This window comes from Contarinia nasturtii, unplaced genomic scaffold, assembly GCF_009176525.2.
Source record: "Contarinia nasturtii isolate CC-2019 unplaced genomic scaffold, AAFC_CNas_1.1 Cnas_scaffold_864, whole genome shotgun sequence".
NCBI classification, from domain to species: Eukaryota; Metazoa; Arthropoda; class Insecta; order Diptera; family Cecidomyiidae; genus Contarinia; species Contarinia nasturtii.
The window spans coordinates 3,935,169-3,954,626 of NW_022198211.1; the positions used below are offsets into that span (position 1 = coordinate 3,935,169).

Genomic DNA, 19,458 nt, shown 5'->3' on the forward strand with positions numbered 1-19,458 from the left:
TGTGTTTGTGATCTATGCTATATTTGGTGTATTTTTTTCTTCGATTTTTGTACAATAGATCTGTCACGATGAGAAGAAAGAGAGCCAAGAATGGGCGCAGTACGTCGTTGAAGATGACTCTAAATCAAGTGCTGCGGGAAGAGTATCGTGCACCATTCATCGATCAGGTCACATACTGGTGCCTTTCGGCCACAATGATTACGACTCTGGCGTCATTACTGTTTTTGTTCAAAGCAAACAAAGCCTTTGACGATGAAAATGTTCGATTTTTTAAAGGTGAATCCGATGAATGCACGAATGATCAATTCAAGAAATACGTGAATGGTGTAATTGGTGAATGTTTCACCTCGGTATTACAAGAAAATTACCACAAATTACCGCTTGCATTTCGACGAACTGTGGAGCAAGCATGTCCTGATTTTCTTCGTCCAGAAAATTGGCCAGCTCGCGAGGGCATGGGGAACGCATTCAATCATCTCATCACTCAGTACATAACAAACGTGAAAAATAACATCAAAGTATGGGCATTCAGTCGCATCAAGAGATTTTTCACGCTAAAGCGCTACGAACTGAATTTGAATCGACAAGGAAATCTCATCACTGAATTGGATGTAATACGTGCGACGAAGATCGTAATGTTCCAGAGTAGAGTCGAGAGAAACGCGAACATCGATCTTCTATTAAACGAAGCAGCAGGCATTGGATTGCCAATCAATGTACACTTTCAGAATCTCATTCGTGATCGCTGGTTCCAAACCATTCCAATATTTATAAACATTCAGCGACAAATTTTCGATTTTCACGCGAAATATGAAATGTTGAAACAACACTGGTTCCAATATCGACGCGATCCGAACAACAATGTCATGCCGACCACTCCACTCCCGCCAAAAATAAAGAATTTTTTAGTAGTTCCAATCCACGATTTCGATATGAAACATATCCGCATCGATATCCATCTTTTTTATTTGATTGCGCGCAAATTTGGAGCATTGAAATTGGCAAAAGGAAAACGCGGTCAGCCAATAAACATTGAAAAAACTGAATACGATAGCAATCCAGCTATCTATTGGGATTTAATATTTGACCTGCCAAAAATTTCGAAACTTGGAAATGGTAAGGAATTCGATTTTGCTGTGGCAACTGATAGTGTGGCAGTTTCGTTATGTTTCGTGAAGCCTGAACGCAATAGACCAGAACTTGATAACAACACCTTCAAAGAGAAGTACAATAACTTTGAGTTTGATTATGTGCTTGGAATCGATCCAGGAGTTCGTACATGGAACGCCACCGTTCGCAAACACGTTCGATCCGGCAACGAGGTAAGAAACAATAAATTCATTCTTTATTTATCATTTGTTTACTTCTATGATTTTTTGTTCGTAAATCTCAGGAAAACATCACAATTGATGGTCCAAAATACCATTTCAAAGCGAAATATGGCAAACGCAAGCGTAAATCCGATCAATGGACTGAATTGTTGCAAAAACAACGGGAGCTCGACTATAAGCGCTATGCATTTTTTCCATCGCCGAAAGGACGTTCACATTGGATGTGTTACATTGCTTATTATGTGAAAATGATGAAACCAGCTATGGCGGTGTACACAACACGAAAGTTCATTCGACTCCGTCTCGATAAATACATCGAAGAGAATCGGGCCAGTGACAAAATCGCGGCATCACTGACGAAAAAAAAGTCGGCGCTCGTTTTTATTGGTGCAGCTCAAATAGCTCCAAACTCACCAATTGGTATTAAAAAGCGATTGCGATGCCCGGGATTACGACGACTATTGAACAGTTTCAAGAAGTTGGGAAATTGTATTGTACGATTGGTCGACGAATACAATACATCGCAAACTTGTGCAAAATGTTTCCGGCCATTCGATCGACGAACCAAAAGCGATCGATACAAAGTTTGTCAGCATTGTATTCCAAGTGAAGATGAGTCATCGCAATGGAATTTACCGAACGTCATTATCACCATGAAAAGCAACCGAGTGTACCAACAATTGCGTAAATATGCAGTTGATTTTGTTAATCGATTGAAAGCAGTCAACCCAGATCATATTCCAATGGATTCAGATGGTTTAGTGTCAAAACTTCAAGTATGTTTCAAAAACTGGCAACTAAACACTGGCATTTGGAAAGATGATCAAGCTCCATTTCAATTGAAAACTGTTTGGCACCGGGATATCGTTGCAGCCAAGAACATCATGTACAAAGGTGAAAAAATATCACTGAAATTAAAAATGTTTAAGAATGTTTTGGCTAACAATTTGTTGTTTACGATTTTGTTTTTAGGTCTTTGTACGGTGTTGGGATTGGACATTCATCCGCAACTATTGAGACCACAGAATCAAAAAGCTGCCGTACAAAATCAAGCAGCTGACGATGAGGATTCCAGTGACGATGAGGACTACGTTTATGTTCTCGATGTTTCCGATGACGACCAGTTTTAATTACATGTAGCATTAAGATTTCTTTTTAAATAATATTAATGTAACGTTTTGTTACTATGCTGGGCTTGAGTTTTGTGGCCTTGACCGAAGTACGGGCAGTTCGGTATATAAAATAACCCGTAGGTGAGTATCATTTATTGAACTGAACCGATAGTATATTGATGTTGATTCATACTTAGTAACTGAGTTTATTTTTTCTCTTTTTTCTTTCCATTGCGACGTTGAAAATGACTGAAACTACACTCAAATCCGACCCCAATATTGACCGTCAACATATGCCCGATAATGGATGAATTTGCCACAACAAATGTTTTTTGTAAACTTTTGTTTTCTATATATAGAGTCCTGTGATGTAAATGTAAGTGGTGATTGTTTTTCGCTGATCTTGTTGACAAGAGAGAGTAGACAATAACAACGACACCCTTTATTGCTCACATAGAAGATTGTTCATTACTTCGAGCTGTAAATAAAGATTCACAGACGATTTAATATATTGATTGTCAAAGCAATATCCGAGCTACTCAAAAAATTAATATCCCGATATTGGTCATAATACATTGAAATAAAAGTAAGACTCAATATAAACTTGAATCATAATGAATATAGAACTTTCGATTTGTATCAAACATTTTCATCGTTACAAATTGTTCAATTCTTTGAACAAAATATTTTTTATGTGAAACAAAAACCACATGTCTACGTTTAAAATTATAAAATATAAGGATTCCTAAAATTATAATAAATATATATTTATATATATAAATCATTGTTGACTAACAAGCCACTGATAAATCGGATGGCATTTCAAAGTTTGTGTTCGACAATCATTGTGAATTTGTTTGTTTTCGACCAATTCGTTCATTTTATTTTTCAAATCAATTACGATAAGAACTTGAAAAAAGAAAATGTATTGCATATTTAAACAAAATTAGTTTTATTAAACAAATTAGGTTTACAAATCATTTATATTTTTTATAAACTCATTTTGCATTAATACTGAACTATATTTGAGTATAAACATATCTTTATCCTATGTTGATTCATGTGAATCATCTTTTTTGAAATTATCCATTGAACTGGTCAATTGAATAAAAAATTATAATCCATCATCATCTTGATTGTTCATTCTTGAGTCCATAGAATCGGTGCATATTGATAATTCCGATGAATCATGCGCACCCAAAGTTTCGTTGCCAGTTGTTGTAGCGCTATCAAAATCAGTAAGTGCTGGTGAGGCCGGTAAGATGCTAGGTGCTTTTTCATTTCCATCAACTCGAGCTTCATTTTCCGGCGACGATTGCACTTGGCATTGTCGATAAATAGCTAGCCGTTGTTGTGTCACCTCTAAATGATGTTTCCTCCATTTTCTATATATAAAAAATTATTATTATTCGAAATACTGTCTGAATTATTACATTACTTACATGCGTCTATTCTGAAACCACACTTTTACCTAATGCACATAAAAAACAATAAGATCATTTTAAAACGTTAAATTATAAATAATTAAAATACAATTAGTTATTTGCAAACTAACTTGGGCCTCAGTCAATTGGAGAGTGTGCGCAAGATATAGCCGTTCTGGTCCGACCTTAATTAGAAATAAATATAAAAATAGTGAAAAAAATGAATTTGAAAATAAAGGCTTACACTCTCCAGCAAGTCACTTTCAAGTATCTTATTGAAACCTATACCATTTTTTGTGCTTAATTTGTGCGAATTTGTGCGAATTTGTGCATGCATTTTTAGAATTTGTGCATAAATGGCTAATGAGTTATTCCGATTTATATTTTGTGGTGAATTTCGGGTTTGGATGCAATTTAACATTTTTCTATGGCCAAAAAATCGGAAAAAATGTTGTGCCATTTTTTTGTGCATAATTTGTGCATGCCAAATATGCCTTCGGATCGGTCAAACACTGCAAAAAATGCATCAAAATCGATTTGACGTCAATTTCCCTACACAAATTCACCACCTTTTTTTTTTTAATTATTGGAAAAATAAAAAAAAACTTTACCATTAGCTACAAAATATTACCACTGAGAAATTTCAAGAAATTTAATCCGAATCGATTTTCGCTCATTGTGTGATTTTAGAGAATATTAGTGAAGTGGACCACTGAGCTACCCCTGCATGCACAAATTCGGTGCGAAGTGGATTTGTTATGCACAAAAAAATGGTAAAGAATTTTTTTTATTTTTCCAATTATTTAAAAAAAAGTGGTGAATTTGTGTGGGGAAATTGACGTCAAATCGATTTTGATGCATTTTTTGCAGTGTACGACCGATCCGAAGGCATATTTGGCATGCACAAATTATGCACAAAAAAATGGCACAAAATTTTTTCCGATTTTTTGCCCATAGAAAAATGTTGAATTGCATCCAAAACCGAAATTCACCACAAAATATAAAGCTGAATAACTCATCAGCCATTTATGCACAAATTCCAAAAATGCATGCACAAATTCGCACAAATTATGCACAAAAAAATGGTATAGGTTTTAATAAGATACTCGAATGTGACTTGCTGGAGAGTGTAAGCCGAAAATAAATGCATCAATTAAATATTACTAATGGACTTCAAAGTGGATAAAAAGCAACAATAACTATATATATACTCTATTTTCTCACCATATATTGTTGCCGCTCAAATTCAGCTTCTAATCGTTCCAATTGTTCTGGGGTAAAAATCGTTCGAACCCTTTTGTTTTTCATGGATGATTTCCCCTTTATTGCGTGTTCTATGTATAATAAAATGGTCGAAATGAGTAAATTTGACAATTAACCGTTGCAATTAAAATAAAAATCTTAAATGAAGCCATTAACCCTCTTAGGTATAGTAACGGTCTATTAGACCGAAAACTTAAAAAAAATATCATAAAATTGAAACGCGTCGACCGATTGCCATCAAATTTTCGCCTTTTTACGAGAATAATGGACAAATATTGAAATTAACATTTAAAATCCTGAAACTGTTCTGTAAAAAAACAAAATCCAGAAAGACGAAAATCCTAACTTGATCGTATAGTTACGGTCTCTTAGACCGTACATACAAAATGTATGGGAAACACATAATCAAGCATATTCACAAATTGACTTGGTGAAAATTTATGATATCCGTCTAATAAAAATGAAAAATTAAATTGCAAAACGAGAAGATAGGTTGAAATTCTCAAGAAAAATCAATATGAATCATTCTTGTTTATCGCGTACATCATATTATTATTTCAACAAAATGTCTGTCAGAGAAAAATCGATCTGTAGTCTACAATACCACGAAAGGCGCCATTCATACTCATGTCAACGTGGAACCAATCGATGGCCATTTGCATTCTTCATGAACCTCATCAACGTATGTGGTGTTGCAGCATTTGTTGTTTACAACACAAGTCACGATATCACGCATGAACAGTATGCATTTCAACGCAAGACATTTTTGATCGAATTGTATGAAGTTTTATTGTACGATCATATCGTACGGCGAACAGCACGCGGTATGAATGCATCTAATCAGTCGGCTTTCAAAGAAGTTCGTGAGCATTTGGTGGGTCGAGAGGAACAAGAAGCGCAAGTTACACCACGGCAATGACGTGCATGTCCAAGTTCAATCAATCGTAAAACCAAAACATGTTGCGACAAATGCAATAAAAATGTATGCGGCGAACACTAGAAAATCACTGTTTTGTGTGCAAAATGCGAAAAAAACGCTCTCATATAAATTATTCTGATGATTCAAATTAATTATTTTCTTGAAATCTTTTCAATTTTTAACTTTCAAACCTTTTTCAATGTTTTTATTTAAAAAAAAAATGCAAAAATTTGAAAAAATGTGTGATTTTGTTTTGGTTTTTGTTTGGTTTTCCTGTATTTTGTATGAACGGTCTAATAGACCGTAACTATACTATATTGTTTTTATTTCGAACTATACCTAGGAGGGTTAACTGGGTATAAATTAAATGCATAAGATTACCATTTTTGTTTCGTTGTTCCTTTCCGTGAAATGGCGGAAAATTTGGACTACTTTTTGAGTGAAATTGTTGCTGTAGACTTTGTAGTGCGGAAGTGGTGCCATTGTGATTGGCCATGCCTAAATTGTTATTATTTTTGTTATTTGCGTTATTTATAGGTTGATAGAAATGTGGTGGCGGTGCCGGATGTCCATGTGAACCTTGCAAATGATGATGATGGTGAGCAAAAGCCATTGATGGAATTCGGCTTTGAAGTACTTCCATATTACCATTGCCACTGAATGTTTTACTTTGCATTGGATATGTTTGATTATTATGAATTGATAGATTCATTGCGTTCAATTCTTTTTGTTTTGTATTTCCAGTATCAACATTATTGTTTGCTGCATTTTTCTTCTTCAATCCCAAAATCGATGCAATTGTAAATGATTTTCCGCCACTGGATGCTGTTAACCGTTCTAATTGTGTTTCATCGAAATCACATTCTGAATTGCTTGATTGGATTGTAGTATTACCATTTCGTATGCCCAACAAATTCGAAATGTAGTTCATGTTATACTTTGGATTTTGTAACATATTCTTTACCACTTCAAAAGAAAAAACTCGAGAGATATTCCAATGCGCTTTTTTTAAGAAAAGAGGTGACGGCTATTTTAAACATAAGAATTGAAACAAATTAATATATGCTAATTGTGTAATTTTTTAAAGAGAGAATTGTAAAATAAGTTAAGCACATCGCATGGGTTGCAAACAAAAGAAAATGGTGCGAAAAGGAAATGTGCAACTATTTTCGAAAGAAATTTAATCAACCTACTTTAGCCTTAAAAATGGCTTCATCTTATATTCAGTTCTCTCATTCAAAAATGGCATTTTGAATGAGAATGAATTGTTACATAAATTTACTCTAACAGGAAATCATTTGATACTGAAACAACAACAGTATATACCAACGGCCATTCTAATATGAAACGTGAATGTAAACTATCTTTTACTTCATTTGAAGTAATTGTTTTACCAGAGATGAAATAAATAAATAAACTTCATAGAAGTAGGTTTCGAATAAGGAAACGGTTGCCACATGAAAAATAAAACTATTGGGCGTTCGTTGTTCAACAATGGAAACACCGAGATATTCTTAGTTTTATTATAACTCAATACGATGCATTTACACCATCATTGATATCAGTAATGCTTCGACGCTCAAAAAATAGCCAAATTAGAAGTGAAATTCCACCAAAATACTATCAGTATCGGATTTCAAAAAAAATCATCAGAGTCTACTACATCACTAGTATGTCATCAATAAATTAGTGCATACGATACATTTCAAACTTAAAAATAAACAAAACGCATTTATTTCACATATCATTGCTTGATGCCATTTTCAAATCACTTTATTTGTTTGTTGGTTTGTTTTTTTAAACTATTTTTTTGACTACTTTGATGAAAATATCTAAAATAAGATCATTATAAAAATGTTCTAGAGTCATGGCCCAAATTAAATTTAAAACATAGTGCAATAAATAAATCTATTGAACATTTGTACTGGACATTGTACTTGTAACATATGCCGACGGTAATTTTTTTTGTGTTAACGTTTATTTTTTTAGCATATTCGTTGTAATGTGGGATTCCTAATTGGAAGTCCCAATTTTACCATTGAAAATATTCATTTAAAAAATCGAGTTATATCGATTACCTGACACACAAATTTTCGATAAACCAACGAGTATCGATAGTTCGCAATTTTCCCTCCAATCACAATAAAAGATTATTTATATAACATTCGCACACAATATTTCAAATATGGTTATTATCTCAGCTAATAAATAGCAAACACTTGGAATTCACTTTGAAAATCGATTCACAATCACAAAGTTGCTGAGATTACACTTGAATCGAGCAAATTACAAATCAAATAGCACAAATTTCGAGCGAATTTAAGTTATTTCAAATTGAATCTTAACACCTGCTTTTTTATAATTTTATGTCGTAAAATGCTATCGTTAATTTGTCAATCTCAAAAGTCAATAATTGAAGGATTCGTCTGTGATTTATGTTAAATGATCGGAATTAAAATGTGTTGTGTGTGCGGTCGCTGACAACAGTTAGCGTAATGACAATGTTTTCACAGTGCGACGGTGTGTATGCTATGAGTTGGATTTATTCCCGTTCAAATTGGATGCAGCATGGCATGGATGTTGTGCGCTATTGTGCGTGCTGAATGTGTGTGAGCGATAAGTACCTTCAATGGAATCGGCACATGAACCGTAATGATGCTCGATCTAAAAAAAATGGTCTATCGTTGCAAAAACGAGAGAAAAGCGTTGTTATAATAAAAACAACACAATGTAAAGAGGCAAACACCAACCACACGCTCACACAAACATGTCGAGCGTACGCACACACAGCTACAATTCAAAATCAAAACCAACCAAAAGTAAAAGCGACGTGCTCTCTCGACGGCAACAGCAACAGCAGCAGCCGAATGTTTCGTAACCGAACACACATATTTCAATCATCATTAGGCTAATACACCCTTGGCAAACAATTCTATTATAAAATGGAGATGTTATAAACATTATGAGGCATAGAGAAAGAGAGACGGAGAGGAGAAGGAGCGAGAGAGCGATAGATTTTCATAGATTTCACCACCACTTACATATATGTATAGCGAATAAAGCTTTTTAGCGTTACGTTGTATACATATGAAATTCCATTCTATATTATGTACCACCACTAATGATTCATGGAAGCCAATTACTTGTATATATTCGCGTCTATAAACATTGTACAGCAAATATTGCCTTTGCCTTGGGGGCGAAAAAATCTCCATTTTGTGCAGAGAGAAGGAGTATGCGTAACATTTTATTTTTGGGCATTCTATTCTCGAAATGTGAATGATGTGCGCACTTTTGTTTCATTTCGTTCACCATTGAATCGAAATGCTCCGAGAGTTATTTGTTGGCGATGACGACGATGATGATTGTCCACATTTTTACACAAAGAAACTTTGTAAATTATACTTTGGATCGCTTTCAATTTCAACAAATTAGATAAATTATTTGCCACAAAGTAATTGCCATTCGTATAGAACTTGAGACCATTAAATGGATGCTTGAAGAAGAAAATTGAAACAATTTATTGTGTTGTAAGGACATTTTAGTTATGATATTAATGCGACCACCATCGATTTTCCTCCCATTGGATTTGATTGTTGTACGGAAAATTCATCATGTGTCACCATGCACAAATTTGAAATTTCCATCATCGTTATCATCAAAGGGCAAAGAAATTTTTGTCGAGCGTCAATAAAAGCCAAAATGTGAGCACACACTCTGTACTCACAAAGTACAATGTGTGGTGGAAATATTTGATCAAAGCAAGTTAATGATTTAACTAAATTCATTAATTCATTGTTGCCAATGGAAAACCGTCAATGGAATGTGTAGAATTTTCTGGCAAATTTGTCTTTTGCTATCTCGATCGACTCATTAATGTGTCTCCTACTGTCGTCCAATAAATTGTTACGGGTGTAATTTGTATCACAAAGATTTATCTTGCTTTGTGCCGGTAAAAATGGTATCGAATGGAATGGAAACATTCATCGAAATTGAAATGGCAAACACAAAATTGCTTACATAAAAGAAAAAAAATATAATCCAAAGGCTGGTTATATTTATTTATTCATTTACTGGGCGGTAATAATTGCTACACTCATACACGCTCAATTTAGCACATCACTTGCGTTGATTTTGTGCCAATTTAAATCGACCAAATATGAAGCCAACAAAATATTTACGAAATAAAAAAAACGGAACAAACATTTTGAATATAAACACATCAACATGTGCTTGATGGGTTTTTGTGGATAAGATAACCACTCGCACACATGGAAAAAATTGCCCCACTCATACATCGATCTCATCACATAGATGGTAATTCGCAATAAACACAAACCAACAATAATCTGTTGTATGAAAAAAATCATCCCTAAAAATATTTCAAGCACCGCCTTTTTTATGGAATCGATGTGTACGTGCCTGTATGTATTTGTGTATCAACGATATATGCTTTACCATTTTCCCCACCAAAACGTGACATACACACAAAAACGTCGCTATTTGAGTGCGCACTGTTCGTATTCGCGTTTGTATTGAGTACAGTTCGTTTGCAAACATTGCTGTATTACGAAAATGGTATTAAAAATACTAACCATCACCGAATATGAAGAGAGATAGCCTCTTCAACCTTTGTTTCATGTAAGTGTATATACAATTGTACAGCTAATGTGTTCTGATGATACATGTGTATGCCAACATCTTTATCATTTATAAACATTTTATGAATGTTCTCCGGTTCCTCTTGTCATCTTTTTTTTTGTATTTTCACTTCAACAACAATACATTGCAACGATATACAAGAAGTAGTGAAATGGAATTAAGTGAAATTCTTTCTTTACTAAATCGCACAGCCAAAGTAATCGCACAGCCAGCATTTAAAATCGATTGTCAATGCGAATTGAGAAACACTCCAACATCTGAATGAACTATTTAATTGATCTGAGAATTTCGATAGTCTGTTATATTTCGAAGAGGAAACATCTCTTTCAAATGAATTAAAACAACTGTGAGGTTTTTATATATGAACATTGAACAGTAAATGGCATATATACAGAGCAGGTTGATTTCCATTTACACAGCATCGTCCTAATTTTCTATACAAACTATTTTATGGTTTTAATTTTGGTTGGGTAGAATTGGCTTGAGAGATACTCAAATCATATTGAAAATGTTATCGTTTATTTAAACATTCGGAACGTTTTAATTAAACATGATTTTCATTTCATTCTAGCATATCAAGCCATTGTCAGCGTGTGTACTGTGCACACTCTATATATGTTAAGTATCTATAGCAATAGATGCAACTCGCTATAACTGCTAATAAATAAATGCGATTTGATTATTTCCATAACAACAACGGGCCAGCATTCATTGTGGTCGCCTGGTCTGTTCTGGACAGAGAAGAGAGTATTTAATTTAATGAACTTTATCCGTTTAGCGGCATTTGTCACATCACTCTCTCATTATTTAAACATTTTGAATTTGCAGCAGACACGCAATCCTGCAAATTTTATGAAATTTATCTATCAGTTTTTTGTATTTATATTATAATTTATAACATTGATTTCTTTGTATCTACTCCTCTTTGATACACTGTACAGTGTACAAAAATATAATTAAAAAAATACTTCAATTTCATCATCTGGAGCATTTTTGGCTTTGACTTCGTGTTGGTTGAATTTTGTTTATATTTCATGGAATTTAATTGATACAAATGAATCGAAATTAATTATATTTGATTGAAATTAATAATATTAAATCGTTGAAAACAGGGAAAAAATCAATTATCCACGGACTGATGCCAAAAAAACCCTTAATGTTCTCTTTCGAAATCATTCATTGCATATTGTGGATATCGGAAATATTATATCAATAATCGATTCATGAACAATAAATATAAATTCTATACATATATTGTTGTACAATATGCACTTTACATTTGAAAAGAACTCACATATTACTCACCCAGCAAAATGTCCAAAACGAATCCAAACAAATTATCTTATTATCGAAAATTATATTTATAAGAAGCCTAACCAGCTTATTTATTCACAGCTCTGGGGAAATTGTTGACCTAGAAAAATATTTTTTCGGCAAAAAATTAAATTGTGTAAATACTGAAAAATTTAACATCGAAACAAAATTACAAATAACTTGTTTACTTGATTATGAAAGTACAATAAAACTAACTTACTATATTGAAAATATTCTTGCATGGCATGTTCAGTTTTTTCCCTATCCAAATGGTAGCATGAATGAATTGGCTTCGATGGCTCGATGACTCGATGACTTTGAATGAAACGAATGAACGAACAATTTGGTTAACGCAATGAATGCCATCAAATTATTTCCGCTTAATAAGTCAAAGCGAAATCATATTAAATTTTGTTGTTAAGTTGTTATTAAATCTTTTAAATTCAATTGAAACGATTCAAAAACATGGTTCATACGAAAATTCGTTTGGATATGGGTGCAATATTGTATTTTTTCTCTTCTTTTTTTTCATGCAGATAGTCCAATGATAGGGTCATTGTCGTACAAGTGTCTTTTGAAAATTTGTCATTATTGCGTTCTGCTCTTTGATTTACAACGGCAAAACTCGTACAATCTGTTTGTAGAACACGTGCAACGCATTCCATTTATCATTTTATCAGCATCAAGTGAAATCAAACGTTGTTGTCTACGTGCGGTATTTATTAGGGGCACGATTAAAGGGAGAACCGAAATACAAATGAAAATGTAACCAATATGAAGGCAACTAGTTGCTATTTAGTTGATCGCATTTCCGTATTGGTGGTCTCATTACTGTATCTCTCTCTCCCTCATTCTCTCTATGTGTGCTTTGTCGTGAATGTGCATTTTTGCTGGTGTACAGTCAAACATTCTCTCTTCGATCAAACCGCACTTCAGCTTAGGGTGGATACAAATGAGTCGTTGAGGGTACACGTTGTTTTGGCCGTACTGTTTTCATTCATAACAAAAGACATCTGCTCCGTCACCATCAACCTTAACGAGAAATATCTATTTTTACGCTATTTAAAAGTCATAAATTCATTTTGTTATTGGATGAATCAAAATTAAAGCGTATCTGATGTATGAATGGAAAATCCACTTGCAATATTTGCGCGGTTGTTGAATTTGGGTGTCAAAGCGTGTAATATTCAACAAATAATAACCAAATATTTATCTTTTTTTATTAATTATAAACAATAAATGAGCAATAATTTTGATGCGCTGATGAGCCAAACATGATTCGCTTTCAAATACTCACCCTCGTGATATTCGGGTCGTTTTTTTATTCAATTAGCATCGCATGACAATGGTTGCCGTGACAAAAACCAACAAAATGTAATTAAAGTGTGAACAAGCCGCTAAATGAATAGGAAATCGCCAAGATCATAGGGGAAATTATTTAAATTTATTTTGTCATCCATTTCTGTCATTTAATCGGAATCATATCTAGTCAGTATTAGTTTGGTAGTGTGCATATACTTGAACGGAACCCCTATCGTTGCAATTACAGGGATAATGATGATCAAATTGGGTTTTGAACAAGTTTAAGTTTAAAATTACTTTTTTTTATTTATTCCGCTTAAAGTGATATGGAAATTTGATGAATGAATGTTAATATTATGCTTCGTGCTCTACTTGAAAACAAGTTAAATGACATAATAAACTTTGTTTCAAATTGCACCGAAATTAACACCATTTTCATCTAAGCAATACATTGTAGCAGCATCAAGAGTCATCGTAACCATATTCTCTCTCGAGTTAATATTCGCAATCTAATGAATTTGCAATTAGGTTGCTACTTGCTGAACTTATTAATTAATTTTATCAAAATATGGATATAAAAGCGAAGAAGATACTTGAAGATGGTTAATTGAATGAGTAATGTATAGTTTTTGTTTTAAAAATGAACTAATTCTTGCAATTTTTTTTTACAGGGAAGACAAAAAACTATTTTACAATGATAGAAACAGTTATGTTGAGCTGATGTTAAAAATATTTTTTAAATCCAACTCGTTTATACATTGATTACAAGAACAAGCATTACTTTCGAGTAAATTGGCACTGAATTTACAGAGATTACAAATGTCGTCATTGAAAGTTCAAAATAAAGTGAATGAATGTTTACTATTTTACTATAATGTGTTTTTGTTTGCAGCGATGTATTTCAATGACATATTTCAATTTCATTGATAGGGTTAGACTCAAGTGGATTGATATTTAAATAGAAAAGTACAGACAATATATTGAACTCACTGGTCAACTGAGCTGACAGTACGTTAGCCAGCTAAATGCGCTAAAACAATAGAAGTTATTGTTATAATGATCAATCACTTTTATTAAAACAATAGAAGTGATTCATCATTATAACAATAACATTTATTGTTTTAGCCCATTTATCTGGCTAACGTACTGTCAGCTCAGTTGACCAGTTAGTTCAATATATTGTCTGGAAAAGTACTTATATTGAAATAAATATTTTTCTTCCTCCTGTGGCTAAAGGTAACCGAAAAAGAGACACAAATACTATTATTGATCTGAATGTACTATACTATATTGTATACTAAAACTCTTTTGCGACTCAACTCAAACCACTTGTTATTGAGATTAACATACGTTGATTTTAATTGATATTGATTCCAAGATAAGTTAATTGTTATAAAAAGGAGGCCAATCTCATTGGAAATAAACAGTAAACTTGAGAGTGCAATAATAAATAGTAAGCAATAGAAATGCGATCAATTGAAATAGGACTTGCGGTTATATTTCTTTTTTTATACAAAGTCGATGCAACATTGCCAAAATGTGCGGAGTTTGATCAGAGTGGCATGATTGCACGGGAATTAGAAAAAGATTCAAAAGCTCTTCCATTCCAGGATAAATTGGAACAATTGTTCAATGCCTTCGAAAAAAATGACACTGCAAGCGTGGAATCAATTTATAAATCATTGGAAACCATCAGAGTCGATGATGATGATGATGTCCGAGAAAAGTATACTGAGAATCTAATCAAATCTGTTGTAAGTGTTTTCCATTTCCTTTATATTTTGATTTGAAATTGAAATTTATATTTCATTTGAGAATTTTTTCAAAGCCTGATCGTATTAAATCGCATGGATATCCAGCCGAAGTACATCAGTTAGTAACGGAAGATGGGTACAAATTGGATTTGTATCGAATACCTTATGGAGTTAAATCACCAAAAACCAACAGATCCAGACCGGCCATAATTTTGGTGCATGGATTCGGTGAATGTTCAAATGGATGGATTGTATTAGGGCCTGAAAATTCTTTGGGTTTGTAAAAATATTGATTGACTTGGTGATAAGAATAAAAAATTGTCTTTTCAATTTTCACCAGCCTATTTGCTGGCTGATAACGACTACGATGTATGGATTTTTGGAGCCCGCGGAACGGAGCAATCGCGCGGCCATGTAAGCTTAAACTCCAAACAACGCGAGTACTGGGATTTTTCATGGCATGAGATTGCCATTTACGATTTAACCGCTTGTATTGACTATATTTTGAGTGAAACTAAAATGAAAAGACTTAACTACGTAGGGTTTTCACAGGTAAATGCAACTCAACCATTTTTATTAAGAATGAAACGCACAGACTGCACCGATTGTGACAATGACGCCCTATATTTACTAGAGTGGAACATTTTCGGCATAATTTTGGGGCCAGTTGGAAAAACATGTCTTATGTTCTCCTGTCGATATAAGTCAATGTCTTATATCAAATAGAAAGTTGACAATTCTTTAAAATCTTGAATCTGGAGACCATAAGACATGCTTTCCGGAAAGTGACCATCGAGATATGACACCAAATTTGAAAAATAGTTCCACCTTAATATTCAAGTATTCAAACTAAATATGATCGTAATCCGAAAAACAGGGAACGACCGTTCTTCTTGTATTAGCATCATTGCGACCTGAGTACAATGACAAAATTATCGAAGCAAATTTATTAGGTCCTGTTGCGTACTTGAAAGGAAATCGTAACTCATTGTTTAACGCCATTGCACATTATTACAAACCACTGAAACGAATATTTCAAATCTTGCGCATCTTTAAGATCACCATAGACAATAAATTTCTGGTGAAAATTACGGAAATCGCTTGCAAAAGAACCGCACATTCAACTCCATTTGCCTGCAAACTTGTATTATCCATATTCGGCTCGACCCAAATTAATTGCGTAAGTTGTGCAAAAAAGTGAAAAACTTCATTTTAATCACGCTAGCTTAAAAATTCCATTTTAAATTGCAGACGAGCCTACCAGCCATTTTCATTAATACTCCAGCTGGTGTGTCTGTGCGACAAGGAATTCATTATATTCAGTTGATACGTGATGGTGGTTTTCGCCAATTTGACTATGAAGATAAAAAAATTAACCAGAAAATTTACGGGAGTATCACTCCACCTGACTATAATTTGACACGAATTACAGTACCTATTAACATTTTTCATTCAAAAGATGACACAACAGCTTCATTTGAAAATGTTATTCAACTGAAATCAGTGCTACCGAATCTTAAATCCACATACCTCGTTCCAGTCGCAGATTTTATACACGTCGATTTCACATATAGCCGATACGTTCGCAAAATACTAAACGGCCGACTCATTGAAACAATTAACAGCGCCAATCGAAAGTGATAACACGTTGTTATTTTGCGTTAGATGATTTCAATAATTATTAATTGACATTTTTTCGTTAAGTACAAATAGATGACAAATAACTTTGAAAAAAAAATTAAAATATTAATTTGCTTTGCTAAATGATTCGAAATAGTCTAAGCTTCTTTAATCTGCTATAATCGAAATGTAATTATAGCATGAATCGTGCTACCAAAATAAATAAATTCTCAAGCTTATTATTACGAGTTGCGCATTAATTACTAAATTTCATCCATTCAACAAGCCGATGGCAATTTTGAATCACGTTTTGAATGATTAAATTTATTAAAAAAGTAAATACCGTATCAATTGAAATTGAACACCTGGCAGATGGCGGACAAACAAGTGTAGTATATAGTCAGTGATATGATTATCGATTGATAAAGATAGCACTGACTAAATACTATAAAAAGGTGATATGGATTGAACAATTAAGCAGTTCAATCAGCTTTAATTACTCAATAAAGCAAATTTTCAACTTAGAGGAGAATGCAAGGTGGTAAAGTTGTTTTTGTGTTTCTAAGCCTGGTTTTGTGCGGTGTACACGGAACCTTACACGAATGCGGAGAATTTAATACGCAACGCACAAAATTTGAGGATTATTTCAATGTTTTCGAAAATTCTAATAATCAGAACATTAATGAAGTGTTCAAATTAATGGAAAATATATCAAACTATAACGCTAAGCACACATTTTTATCAGACGCACCCATAAAATATGTGGTAAGTGTTTGATATGAGTTAATTCATCTTTAAACTAAATTATTCTTCAAATTAAGCCTGACCGTATTAAAGCCGAAGGATATCCAGTTGAAGTTCATGAAATTTTCACAGATGATGGTTATATACTGGGTAATTCAAATATTCCGATAAATTTAATAAAAATTAAGTGTTTGAAATTATATGTATTTTTTATTATTTTATTTTAAACACTAGAAATGCATCGTATTCCGCATGGAAACCTAGCGCAAACTGATCAAACCAGACGGCCTCCCGTTCTCTTAGTGCACGCTTTTTTGCAATCGTCATCGGATTGGACCATTTTAGGCGCAAAAAATTCATTAGGCAAGATGGTTTATTAGATAGTTTTAAGCTTTATAATTAACAAACCTTTTTTTAAATGCAGCCTATCTTCTTGCCGATACGAATTACGATTGTTGGATGTTAAATGTGAGAGGCACTGAAGTTTCACAACGACACACACGTTACAATCCAAATGGACGAGGAGAAAAAGAATACTGGAATTTTTCATGGCACGAGATGGGCATGTACGACGTAGCCGCGGCCATCGATTACATTCTTAATGAAACGAAATTCGAGAAATTGAACTATATTGGATATTCGCAAGGTGAAACCATAATCATCTTTTTTCATTCATAATTGTCATTCCAAAATTTCATTGCATAGGTTCAATTGCATTCCTTATTTTGACATCAATGAAGCCCGAGTACAATAATAAGATAATCGAGGGAAATTTGGTGGCGCCTGCCTCATACTTGAAAGGCACAACCAACCTTTTTTATCAATCATTCGCAAAATCTTATCGATCGATAAAGTTAATGGCTCGATTCAAGCATAAATTGATTTTTAACAACGAGGCATTTCTGAAAATTGGTCTAACAGCTTGTAAAAATATTGTTAACTCAACACCAAAACAATGTATGCTCATTTTAAATGTATTAAACTCGAATCAAGTTAATTGTGTAAGTGAATCCATGTGATATTTTCATTTTTCAATTCACTCTTTTTTTTTTTATAAAACAATCTATTTTGCTTCAGTCGACTTTGCCATTGATTTTAGTGGGTACACCCTCTGGAGCTTTGTCGATGCGACTAAGTTTGCATTATCTACAATCAATCCGCAATGGCGGATTCCGACAATTTGATTATGAAAACAAGCGAATGAATGAAAAAGTCTATGGAAGAGATACTCCACCCGAATATGATTTAGCAAAAATCACAGCACCCATAAATATTTTTCATTCCAAAGACGATGATACATCCATCTATTCGAATGTTATTCAGCTACAATCTCAATTACCAAATGTTAAATCAAGATATGTAGTTCCCATCGTTGATTTTGGACATGTTGATTTCTTATACAGTCGATATGCACGGAATGGGCTGTATAATAAACTTATTAGCACAATCAACAAAGCTAACTGGAATAATTAAAAACAAGGAATGGTGATTTTCATATTTATATTAAGTGAAAGAGTCTTCTTTTTAAAACAGCAAAAAGATTACATTTTAAAAAATTTGTTGCTTTTGAAAAATATTTTATATGTAAATCTAATAAAATTCAAATCAAAGCATTTTTGATAGGTGCCTTTTTTCCTTTCAGAAGCGATATAATTTCTGAAATATATGGTGGTATTGTGTGATTTATATTCAGCCAATTTTTTGTTTGTTTCTTGTTTTGAGTAAAAATATTTTAAAACTATTTCGTCGCTTTACGTTTGTGGATTTCTGGAAAAATAACGAGTGTGCTGAAATGAAGACAACAACAAACAAATATGAGCAGGAGGAAAATAATTATGGGGAAAAGCAAATGAGAGCGGTTCATATTCACTTTATGCAATAATATTGTACAAAGCCATATCCGCAATACATAGTAACAGATCATATACTGAGCATAGATATATATCCGGGATATTTTGTGAGTATCTGATATTTATCGCAGCCAGACATTATAATGGAGTGAAAACAATAGAA

At 33.3% G+C, this 19,458-nt stretch overlaps 4 protein-coding genes across 4 annotated transcripts; 3 read left to right on the forward strand and 1 right to left on the reverse strand.

Moving 5' to 3' along the window:
* The first annotated feature begins 815 nt into the window (after positions 1-815).
* Positions 816-2,757, forward strand: LOC116342659. Its single transcript, XM_031770352.1, has 3 exons — positions 816-1,322; positions 1,394-2,225; positions 2,304-2,757. Exons 1-3 carry the CDS (start codon positions 816-818, stop codon positions 2,459-2,461), a joined length of 1,497 nt encoding a protein of 498 aa, XP_031626212.1. The 3' UTR covers positions 2,462-2,757.
* Positions 2,758-3,494: 737 nt separating this feature from the next.
* LOC116342521 (homeobox protein H2.0-like) lies at positions 3,495-8,619 on the reverse strand. The gene is made up of 6 exons (XM_031770168.1): positions 8,128-8,619; positions 6,431-7,076; positions 5,092-5,201; positions 3,999-4,052; positions 3,886-3,914; positions 3,495-3,828 (listed from the first exon to the last, which is right to left on the reverse strand). The coding sequence occupies exons 2-6, from the start codon at positions 7,002-7,004 to the stop codon at positions 3,558-3,560; spliced, it is 1,038 nt and encodes a 345-aa protein (XP_031626028.1). The 5' UTR covers positions 7,005-7,076; positions 8,128-8,619; the 3' UTR covers positions 3,495-3,557.
* Positions 8,620-14,764: 6,145 nt separating this feature from the next.
* LOC116342412 (lipase 3-like) lies at positions 14,765-16,943 on the forward strand. The gene is made up of 5 exons (XM_031770018.1): positions 14,765-15,081; positions 15,156-15,357; positions 15,422-15,633; positions 15,959-16,261; positions 16,333-16,943. The coding sequence occupies exons 1-5, from the start codon at positions 14,794-14,796 to the stop codon at positions 16,720-16,722; spliced, it is 1,395 nt and encodes a 464-aa protein (XP_031625878.1). The 5' UTR covers positions 14,765-14,793; the 3' UTR covers positions 16,723-16,943.
* Positions 16,944-17,168: 225 nt separating this feature from the next.
* On the forward strand, positions 17,169-18,973 carry LOC116342413 (lipase 3-like). The gene is made up of 6 exons (XM_031770019.1): positions 17,169-17,466; positions 17,523-17,595; positions 17,680-17,808; positions 17,870-18,091; positions 18,151-18,446; positions 18,523-18,973. Exons 1-6 carry the CDS (start codon positions 17,233-17,235, stop codon positions 18,916-18,918), a joined length of 1,350 nt encoding a protein of 449 aa, XP_031625879.1. The 5' UTR covers positions 17,169-17,232; the 3' UTR covers positions 18,919-18,973.
* Positions 18,974-19,458: the final 485 nt, after the last annotated feature.

Excerpts from the sequence above, each read along its gene's own strand:
- LOC116342659 (XM_031770352.1), top strand. The coding sequence starts at position 816 with ATGTTGAAACAACACTGGTTCCAATATCGACGCGATCCGAACAACAAT. Across the intron at positions 1,323-1,393 it reads ACGTTCGATCCGGCAACGAG|GAAAACATCACAATTGATGG; the intron begins GTAAGAAACAAT and ends CGTAAATCTCAG. Across the intron at positions 2,226-2,303 it reads CAAGAACATCATGTACAAAG|GTCTTTGTACGGTGTTGGGA; the intron begins GTGAAAAAATAT and ends TTTTGTTTTTAG.
- LOC116342521 (XM_031770168.1), bottom strand. The coding sequence starts at position 7,004 with ATGTTACAAAATCCAAAGTATAACATGAACTACATTTCGAATTTGTTG. Across the intron at positions 5,202-6,430 it reads GGAACAACGAAACAAAAATG|AACACGCAATAAAGGGGAAA; the intron begins GTAATCTTATGC and ends TATTATACATAG. Across the intron at positions 3,829-3,885 it reads TGGTTTCAGAATAGACGCAT|AAAATGGAGGAAACATCATT; the intron begins GTAAGTAATGTA and ends TTTTATATATAG.
- LOC116342412 (XM_031770018.1), top strand. The coding sequence starts at position 14,794 with ATGCGATCAATTGAAATAGGACTTGCGGTTATATTTCTTTTTTTATAC. Across the intron at positions 15,082-15,155 it reads AGAATCTAATCAAATCTGTT|CCTGATCGTATTAAATCGCA; the intron begins GTAAGTGTTTTC and ends ATTTTTTCAAAG. Across the intron at positions 15,358-15,421 it reads AGGGCCTGAAAATTCTTTGG|CCTATTTGCTGGCTGATAAC; the intron begins GTTTGTAAAAAT and ends AATTTTCACCAG.
- LOC116342413 (XM_031770019.1), top strand. The coding sequence starts at position 17,233 with ATGCAAGGTGGTAAAGTTGTTTTTGTGTTTCTAAGCCTGGTTTTGTGC. Across the intron at positions 17,596-17,679 it reads AGATGATGGTTATATACTGG|AAATGCATCGTATTCCGCAT; the intron begins GTAATTCAAATA and ends TTTAAACACTAG. Across the intron at positions 18,092-18,150 it reads CTATATTGGATATTCGCAAG|GTTCAATTGCATTCCTTATT; the intron begins GTGAAACCATAA and ends TTCATTGCATAG.